This window comes from Podarcis raffonei, chromosome 15 (assembly GCF_027172205.1).
Source record: "Podarcis raffonei isolate rPodRaf1 chromosome 15, rPodRaf1.pri, whole genome shotgun sequence".
Taxonomy (NCBI): Eukaryota; Metazoa; Chordata; class Lepidosauria; order Squamata; family Lacertidae; genus Podarcis; species Podarcis raffonei.
The window spans coordinates 1,858,483-1,868,622 of record NC_070616.1 but is presented as its reverse complement, the minus strand read 5'-3'; the positions used below and the strand labels follow the sequence as shown (position 1 = coordinate 1,868,622).

General features: G+C 51.0%; 1 protein-coding gene across 2 annotated transcripts in view; it reads right to left on the bottom strand.

The window, feature by feature from the left end:
- Positions 1-429: 429 nt before the first annotated feature.
- The window catches only part of TAOK1 (TAO kinase 1), a 57,437-nt gene continuing 47,726 nt past the window's right edge, over positions 430-10,140 (bottom strand). For both annotated transcript variants that reach the window (XM_053366748.1, XM_053366749.1), the window contains exons 17-20: positions 9,810-10,049; positions 7,925-8,137; positions 6,763-6,945; positions 430-3,917 (exon numbers count right to left, since the gene is read on the bottom strand). In XM_053366748.1, the coding sequence (XP_053222723.1) occupies positions 3,456-3,917; positions 6,763-6,945; positions 7,925-8,137; positions 9,810-10,049 (1,098 nt within the window). In that variant the 3' untranslated portion in view covers positions 430-3,455. The remainder of the gene's footprint in view (positions 3,918-6,762; positions 6,946-7,924; positions 8,138-9,809; positions 10,050-10,140) is intronic.

Genomic DNA, 10,140 nt, shown 5'->3' with positions numbered 1-10,140 from the left:
GATAAATATAAAATGAATGAACGAACGAACGATGCTAACAAGCTTTTTTTGGAGAGGGGAGGGATGCAAGTAGACCACACAGCACTCTTCAAAGTTGCTGGATTACAACTCCCATCATCCCTGATCATCTGGGGACCCAAGGCTTAAAAACATGGCTGGAAGGTTGAGGTTTTCTCAAACATCTATCCGGTTTGCGAATCATTTCAGAGTGCAGCTGCACCTCAGGAAAAAAAGCACAAATTTAAAATCTGGCTTTCTTCTTGACCCATCACAGAAAACAGGAAATAGAACCTGCATCCATATGGAATTAAAATTGTAATTGGCTTTTCTTGGTAGGGATTTGTGGCTTGCTCAGACCCTCTCGGCACACACACACACACACCTGCAACTATGCACACACACAAAACATTTAGACCAATGGATCTGATGCAGTTTTTGCAAACTATTTTAATTAAAATATTAATTCCTTGAATAAGTCCAGGGTCTGGCACGTGATGAGATATACATTTGGGGGGGGAGGGGCAGGAAGAGAAAAACGACCTGGTTACAAGACCACAATTCTCTCTCTCTTTTTTTTTTTTTTTGTTAAGCGCTAATATTGAAATGGGGCAGCGTGGAAGGGGAGGGGGTGAAAGAGGCAGCAGTCAGGCCTTGTTTTGCATCACACAAACAAGATTATTTTAGGAAAGAACACTCCCACCCCCTCCCAATGTGGAGCCTGCCCAAAATTTCATCATCAATGCAAGCAAAAAATGCATGAATGAAGCGACAGGGAGGGGTTCTCAAGTACCGCTCATAATTCAGCCCCCACCAAACTGGGGCTCTCCAGTGGCTTCGGACTACAACTCCCATCAGCTGATGGGATTTGTAGTCTGAAGCAGGCAGAGGGTCCCAGCTTGACCAAGGCTGGCTCATATCATTGCTCCTTGGTCTGTGCGTTTGTGGACATGCTTGGGAACGAGAGGCGCTCCCCTCTTTGCCCCCACCCAGAGAAAAACATTCAATATTAGCACCATGTTACTGATGTGGTACTGCCTAGAAACGGAGACCCATTCCAGGGGTCCAGGGTAGAAGGGCCTTTTGGAGTTAAATGACAATGTTCTTCTCTCTCCCCCCCCCTTTTAAAAATAAGTTAACTAGTTCAAATTTCATGTCAAATGGAAAGAGAAGAGGCATGAGAGTTCTCCTCTCTGTGAAGTTAGTTTCGCGAGGAAGGATCTGAGCACTACTGAGATCTTTTTCACGCGAGATACACAGAACACATGGGCAAAAAGGGCTTTGCCCACTGCGACCCTTTCAAGAGAGTCACTAATATGCTAGGACAATGGTGCCCAAGTCAAGATTCTCCCCACCCATTTCCACCCCCCTGGAAGGGGCTGATTTGGCTTAGTGGCCTCCTGCTTGTTCCCAGTGCTATGATCAACCAAAGATCTGTAGGGAGAGGGAGGGGAGAGGGGGAGAGGGAGGGAGAAAGAGAGAGAGAGAGAGATTAAGGATCTGGAGTGGTTGTTTTTTAATTTAGCTAAGATTTTTTTTAAAAAAAGAAGTCACACTGATAAAAAAAAAAGAACTGAGCTGCAGTGTGAAAGACATTAGAGTATTTTTCTATACAAAGATGTCGCGTTGGACACCAAAAACATTCGGAAGAAACCTTGCAATTCTGAGCCCTATAAGATGTGTTAAAAGGCAAAATAAAAAATTCTAGAGTTAGTTAGCTAGTGTTTCATTTGCTTAAATGTGCAAGGGAATTTTTTAAAAGTTTTTTTACAACGAACAGCCGAGGGAAGCAGCTCCTGTAGTGAGGAGAAACTCTTTCTTTTCCTTTTCTCGTAACCTCGGGCCAAGCTGCTCTCTGCTTAGCCCCTGGCTTGACGCGAGTCACAGTACCTCTTGTGCTGCCTTGGCAACTGAGGTCCCAAAGATCCTGAGCGCAAAAGGAGAGGGGCGTGTCTAGCTCTCCCAAAAACCTTGTTCTCCAGCCGCCAGCCCCAGAAATCTACATGTGTGTGTGAGCATGCACAGTGGCTCTTTGGAAGCAGAGCCTCTGGGCAAAAGGTCACCAAAAGCAGTCGCAAATGGCTTTAAAAACAGTGCGGGGGGTGTCCCCCACCTCTTGAGAACTCATGCGAAGGACGGGTCGCATGTAGCGTAAAACGTCAATGGAGGCAGCTTAACAGGCTGGTCAGCAGCAGGGCAAGAGAGGTGTAAACCCCCCCCCCCATGGCAACTAAAACACACTTGGAAACACATTGGCTACAGCTTTACATGTAAATGAGGAAAAAACTGTGGCAAGCCCAAGGTTAGCTCCCCCCCCCCCAAAAAAAAATCTGGCAAAAAATAAAATAAAATATGTAGTGTCAGAAAGGAGAGAGATCTCCTTGCCTGCCCTAAATGGCATGTCTGAAACTTATGGCATCAATCACAACACCTCTGGAAATTTGGACTGGCTGGCTGAAAGTCTTTTTTTTTAATATATAGAAGTTTCTGAAGAGCAGAGCAGGCAGGCAGGGGAGTGGGGTACGATCCCGGGCGCCTCGCGAATTGTTCTGATGCTTGACTAACGTGAGATGTCACAGTATTAAGCTAGAAAACAGCAGACCCTCCCTGGCCTTGCCTCTTCCCCCTCCAGCAACCACACAACCATACACACACACACACACACACACACACACACACAACACAGCCTGTTGGGCTGAACTGCAAACAGGTTTCTAGCAGGTGCATTTGACTAGTGCAGTTCTGTCCAAGCGATCAGGTGTGCTCCAAGTGAGCGGCTTCACCTTAGTGCAACGGGGAGACAGCATGCGCCAGCGGGGGGGTGGGGTGTCCAGAGCTGTCTGCTTGCCCCCTTTCTCCCCCCCAACTTCTATCAGCAGGCGCGGTTCCCCTCGCCCTCCTGGACCTCCTCTCTTTAGTGGCACAGCTCCCCCCCCCGAGTCCCTTTGTAGCAAGAGATGGGCCCCCAATGAAGCAGGGAGAGGTGAGGGGCATTTAAATACAGAGAGAGCAAAGCAAGAAGCCACGGGGTTTGCCCTCCCAATGTGCCTAATTCACCAGGAGCTTGGGATAGGGGAGACCGACCCTTCCTTCCTTCCTTCCTTCCTTCCTTCCTTCCTTCCTTCCTTCTGTTAAGAGAGAATGGCCTCCCCTGACCCCTTGGCACTGAAAAAGCAGCACCTCTCTCCCAGACTCCAAACCGCTTTCTTTAAAATAATCTTTCCTTTTTCTTAAAGAAGCTAAGAGAGACTCTGCAGCCAAATACTATGACATCCCAATTAGTAAACCCAAAACATTAAATGCTGCCCAAAATGAACACGCTCGCCAGTCGGCACCCGGAGTCCGTGCTGCCCGGGTCTGGGCTCCCGGGGAGGGGGGTGGGGTTGCCCCTTGGCAGCTTCTGTTGGCAGACAGCTCCAGTGGACTTGCCACCCTCAGGGACAGACCTCTCGAAGCTATTATGTATAAGACATGTGTGACCCATTGGATATTTGCGACGTGACGCTCGTGCTCCTGCTCATGCCTGGCTCTGTCCGTCCCCCGGAGGACGTCCGCCTCAGAGCCTGGGGGCTGTTGCGGACCCCAAGTGAGCTCCCCCGGGGGACTCCCTGCATGGGCCCAGAGGGGTGACCCCAGGGCTGGGGGCCGCCCTGCATTGGGTGGCCCCACGCCTGCGGCGGACCACCCATGGGGTGACCCCAGTGGGGCCCTGCGCCCCCAGAAGGGTTGTGGGACCAGCTGGAAGCTCCCGGGTAGCTGTGGCTGAACGCCTCTGGGGAGAGGTTCGAGAGGACCATGTTGCTGAAGCCCAGCCGCATGCTCTCCGAGTCAAACGCCTCAATCTCCCGGGCCTGGCGCTCCAGCAGGCTTCGGATCCGCTCCGTGCGCTCGTTCTGCAAGGCCAGCATCTCCTCCTCGATCTGGGCAGAACAGAATTGGGTGGGGGTGGGGGAAGATGGGGGGGCGGGGTTAGATCGGAACAGCAAATACTGAACAGGTGCCCCGCAGCAACCTTTAGAAGGTGGTGAAGAAAGCGGTGCTGATGCAACCCTCGTGCTGATGCAAAACAGGTGCTGCCGTTCCCCTGCACCACAAACCGCAATCCTAACAAACACTGCGACCGGTTGGCCTCGGCCTGCGAGAACTAGCGCTTCACCTGCCCTCATCAATCATGGCACACGTTAGTTATTAACAGACTCCGGCAATGGATTAGGGTGTGGCTGCTTCCACCCTACAATAGGCAAAGACGTTGGGCAGTCAGAACCTGCCGCCTGGCGAAAAGGATTTAGGTTAAGCCACAAAACAAGCCATGAGGGGAGAGCTCACCAGCTGCCAGCCTAGGTTTTCTGCCCAACATCCACACAATCCAGACAAATTAGGGTGTCCTGCGTGAAAACCCTTGCTCACTCCCTGGGGCTGTCTTGGGGGTGACTCCCTGTGGAGGAGCAACTAAGAGCCCTCACATCTCTGAGGGCACAGAGTCTTGTTGGCGGGGGGTGGGGGGCAAGCGGCCTTCCTCGCCACTGCAGCAGGTTGGACTAGATCATCCTTGTGGTCCCTTCCAACTCTTCTATGATTCTATACAGACAAAGGCCTTGACTGCATCGGAAAATAAAGCACATCTCTGCTCAGTCATTTAGCTCACTAGGTGATCTTGGGCCAGTGACTACCTCTCAGCCTAACCTACCTTGCAGGGTTGTAGTGGGGATTAAAGGAGGAGGAGAATCATGTAGGCCACACCTTGAGCTCCTTGGGGGAAAAGGTGGGATATAAATGAAATATATCCCTAGAGCCAGGGCTTTTTCGGCTGTGGCTCCAACCTGGTGGAGCGCTCTGTCACAAGAGACTAGGGCCCTGCAGGACTTGACATCTTTCCGCAGGGCCTGCAAGACAGAGCTGTTCCACCAGGCCTTTGGTCAGGGCGCAGCCTGACTCCCTCCTTTGGCAATCTTTACAGAACTTTAGTTTATGGTTGCCATCAATTTTGATTTTAATTAATCTTTATAATGTTTTTATAATGTTGCACTATTTTAGTGTTGTTAGCCGCCCTGAGCCCGGCTTCGGCTGGGGAGGGCAGGATATAAATAAAATTTATTATTATTATTATTATTATTAAAATAAAAGGTAAGCACCAGCATGCACCTCAATGAAGAAATAAATCACCACTTCACCCTGAAGCCGCTTGAGTTAAAGGGGTCAAATGTTGTGACGTCAAGAGTCAAGTCACAGGACAGCCACACTCTTAATCCAAATTGGACTCTTTCCAAAAACTGGAGTGGTCTCTGGACCCTGAGAGGGACAGTTTCTCCAGAGACATGGCCTAATTTCAGGTTTTGTAATGGAAGGGAACCACGGAGCTCCTTTTACATGCAGAAAGGCAGCTGGTTTTCATTGTAATGCAGTCTGTCCCTGACTGTATCACGATTTTCAGGAATTTCATTCACACCTATGAGATCTGGACTGAGTTTACAGAGACACACACCTATAGCTACACTGGAGGGGGCCAGCAGGTGGCAGCAGAGGCTGCCTGGTTCCCTAAAACAGAGGATGGGGGAACCTCTGGCCCTGCAGATGTTGTTGGACTGCAGCTGCCATCAGTCCTGTCTGGCCCTTGGCCATCCTTTCTGCGGCTGGTGAGAGCTGTGGTTCAACAACATCTGCAGAGCCAAAAGAACTAAAAAACCTGCACTAAAAGACAGTGACTTTTGCGCAGAAACTGAGAGAGGTGGAAGGCTGCTTCCAAGAGTGGGCAAATAGGGTACCCAGAGAGGATCCGTAATCCTTTCTCTTCACCACATGCCTCCTGCAAGGCAACCACCACCCACTCGCAAATGCACAAAACAGGCTAGTAACTCTGCACAGGGAGAAAGATTGGAACAGCGTAAAACTGAAACCTAACCTCCAGTTGCACTGCCACCAAATTCCCTATGCTGACCTTAAATGCCAAGATACGGCAGCAGAGTAAAGTTTGCGGCACCGTAACTTCAGCCACTTTAGCTACAACACCACTGTTAATGACAGGTGGGTGAAGGGAGAAAAGGGGTAGAGACGGAGGCATGGAGGTTAAATCCCACCTCCCGTGCAGCCATTAACCCTCAACAGCATGGGGCATGTGTGGGTGTTGTCAGTGACAGAGACTGCCGTGGGGCGACTGGGTCACCAATGACACTGTAGGCGTAGGGACATTGCCATTCCTACAACGCCTCTTTTTCTAACAATATTATTGTGTCTTTGGTGTAGCAGGTGAAGTGCAGGATGCTGCACAGCATGAGAGACCGTGGTGGGGTGGAGGTTTCAGTCCTGCACTAGGACATGGGAGAGACCAGGGTTCAAATGCGGACAGAGCTTGGGGACTGGTCACTATCTCTTGGCCTAATGTATCTCAATGGCTGTGAGCTCCTTTGAGAAAAGGTGGCAAATAAATATTATTTTTATTATTATTACCATCACCAACTTAGCTGGGCCACAGGACTGGGGTTCCCATGGCCACTTCCTTGTACCCCACAGATCTGCTGTCTATTGCCTGCTTCAAACACATCACAAAGCCATGGCCTGCTTAACAAACCATGAGTTAACCACAAGCTGTCCCAGAGTTTAGTGTTACATGTGAACTTGACCCCAATACCTTGGATGGCTTCTTCCGCATGTCAAGCAAATGACAGAATTCTGAAGAAATCCGTGTGGAAAAAATACTGTGTGTGTGTGTGTTTGTGCCCTTGTCCTACTTTAATGCGCCAACGTCCAGGCTGCCTGCCCATGTCATACCTTCTGCTCAAGGAGGGCCCTGCGCAGGGACACCCGCTGCTCCAGCTCGTGCAGCTCCCGGTCGTGCTGAGCCTCTGCCTGCATCTTGATCTTGCTCTGATAGGCGTTGAGCAGCTCCAGTTCCTGCTGCAGCTGCATCTTCAAGACCTGGCACTCTGCTTCCTGCGCCTCGTCCAATCGCAGCTGCAAGACAAAAGCAAACAAACTGAGCTGTGGAAGAGGGCTTGCAAGGGAAGCTGGTTGTGAGGCTTGCTAAGAAGGGAAGAGGGAGGTGGAAAGGGCTCCTCACTCTGGTGTTCAAAAGCCTGCAATGACTGCCCATGTGTTCCCAGGCCAGCTTCAAGATTCCTGCATTAATGTACAAGGCCCTGAACAACTTAGGTCCAGGATACATTAGTATAAGGATAGAATTCCTTCTATCGCTGCCTGGTGGTCACAGAGATCTTCAGAGGAGTCTGTTAGCAGTTCTTCATGACTCAGATGCAAGGCTTCTATCCGCCAGAAGGCATGCATTCATTATTATGGGCTGGATTCTATGGAACTCCCTCCCAGCTGAGATTAGACAGTCGTCCCCTCCCCTCCCCAGTGAAACTTCAGGTACCTGACAAAGACTTTTCTGTTTCAGCAGATACTGAAAGGAAGTACTCCATATTTAGGATGAATGTTAATTGACCTTGATGACCTACTGCTTCTTAATTTTTATGCAAACCACTTAAATGAATGAATGCTTCTATTTCATAAAATCTATACACTGCTTCATTGTAAAAAGAAAGAGAAAAACCCTCAAAATGGCTTACAAAAAAGAACGGCTTAATTCTGCAATTAAGCGGTCTATAAATAGCTTAAATAAATAAAATATTTCCCAGGGAACCCACAGAGGCAGCCCCTGGCTGTGGCCAAGGCTCAGCAACGCTCCACCAACACCACGTCTGGTCAGCCTGGATACCTCAGTTGGATACATGAGGTGCTGTTCATGCCAAGGTTGCAGGTTCGATCCCCCTATGGGACAACTGCATATTCCTGCATTGCAGGGAGTTGGACTATATGGTTCTCAGGGTCCCTTCCTACTCTATTATTTCATGATTCTATGTCAGTTATGGGACTGAACAGCCCCCACCCCCCACCGCTGCCAGGAAGGAGAGGGCTCCATGGGGAAACTCACAGCCTGCGTGGAGAGCATCTCGTTGATGCTGTGGTCGTACTGCTCTGCGAGGATGGCCAGCTTTCGGGTCTGCTCCTCCTTGAGCCTCTTCAAGACAGCCTTGTGCTCACTCTTGGGGGTGGTCTCCAGCAGGTGGTTCCGCAGGGCCTTGTACTGCCGGGTCTGGATCTTGCACGTATCCTGGAACTGCTTCTTGATCTGGAGCTCTTTAGACTGGAGGGGAGGAGAACAACGGTTCTGCGTCAACCTTCTTAGAGGACAGGCCTGCCATGTCAAGGGGTTTCTAACGGGCTTTGAGCTGCAGAGCCATCTCCAGCCTGGAAGCCCCAACAGCACCACCAACGGCACAACCCCTCCACGAAAGGCCTGCTGGTGGTTTTTCCACACCCTGGGGCATGAACACTGAGCATGCTCTGAGAAGTGCCCCACTTGAAACAGACTCTTGAGGACAAACCCAAACCCAGACACTGCTTTACTGGGTAAGCTATGCCAGACTTCCCTGGAGAAGAAGCGACCTGCTGCCTTACGCACTCACACAGTATATTGAGTCAGTTAAGGGTAGTTTAGACCTTACTGCAGCCTTACCATAGATAAGAGGGGGAGATGTGGAATAGAACGTAAACGAGTATTGGCAAGAGTGATGCACACAGAAACAGGATGAGCTGTTTAATTCCGAGTCAGACCATTGGGTCCATCTGGCTCAGTACTGTAGACACTGACTGGCAGAAGCCCTGCAGGGTCCCAGGCCGGGGGTGCTTTCTCTCAACCACACCTGCAGACACGGTCAGTGACTGAACATGGGACCTTCTGTATACAAAGTAGGCGCTCTGCCAGTGAGCTATGGCCCACTTAAAACATTCAACCGTGGTCACACAAAACACCATGAAAGTGAGGCCCAGCCTGCCAGCCCTCAGCTGCCACACAGTAGTTTCTGGCCTGAAGAGCCTGTCACCCTGTTGGTAGCAGCACATATATTTTTCAGGGCTTGGGGGACAGAGAGGAAGCTGGGTCAGATTTCCAGAGGCCAAAGGGGAAGGCAGGCAACAGAGCCCTGCAGAGAGCTGCCTGCCCTCCTCACTGCCCAACACCATCTAGATAAGACGGGATTATGTAAATAGGAGGAAATTTGAAATGTGCTCAACTTGCATAATTTATACAGGTCACCGAGCTGGGCTTTCCTTGGCACAGGATCTGGGTCACCAAGGTGCAGAGAGCCTCCTCTGGTCAGTTGCCCAAGCCAGAGGGAGAGATGCATGGCCCATGTGCCTCACACAGTTTCCTGTTCCCGAGACAGCAAAGTCAGCAAGAGGGCTGGAACCTTGGGCCTCCTTTGGGTGGGCAATGAAACTCTTCCTTCCCTTGGCACTCCTGGCTGAACGATCGGCTTGAGGCTTCCTCACTCATCTATCTTCTGGGGTAGGCAAAGTGCCAGGGGCAAGTTTTGGGTTCTGCCTCAGCTGGGAAAGGAGGAGGTGGGGAAAGGGCTGCAGTCCAGTGGTACAGCATCAGCTTCACTCCTTGACAGCATCTTCAGGCTGGGCTACAGAAGATTCCTTGCCTGAAACCTTGGAAAGCCACTGTATACAATGTACTGAGATAGATGGGCCAATGAGCTGGGCTCGCTGTAAGGCAGCTTGCTGTGCAAAGGACATGAGCCCCAGAAGGCAACCCCAGAGGCAGGGGGAGATGACACCAGAAGGCAGCAAGTAAGGGGCTGCTGGAACAGCCCTTCAGGCTGCAGACTAAACGCTTGAGGAAACAAACATGTCTTCCCAGAGGCTCAATATGGGCCGAATGCAACCAGTCCTGGGCAGTGCCTTCCCGCAACACACAATGGGGCCCGTGGGCAGAGAGCTGCCCACCTTCACCCCCTGAACCAGCTCACCTTGAGGCTCTTGGGCTGCTGCCGCACCTCCATGACATGCTTGCGCCGCAGCTCCCTCTCCCGCCGCTTGTTATACTCCAGCTGGTTGGTGAGCTCTGTCTGGTGCTGGAGCCGGATGAGCTCGCAGCGCATCTTCTGGATGGTGTTGAGGTGCCGGAACTCCAGCTCCTGCATGGACTCATGCTGGCGCAGCAGCATGGCATGCTCCAGGTCCTTCTGCGTCTGGCGCTTGTTCAGTTCCTGAGATGCAAGGAGAAGGGGAGTCATTGGGGGGAAGCGAGGAAGAGGGGACATCAGGACCAGGCAAGTATTTTCCTGGCTGGGTCAGAGA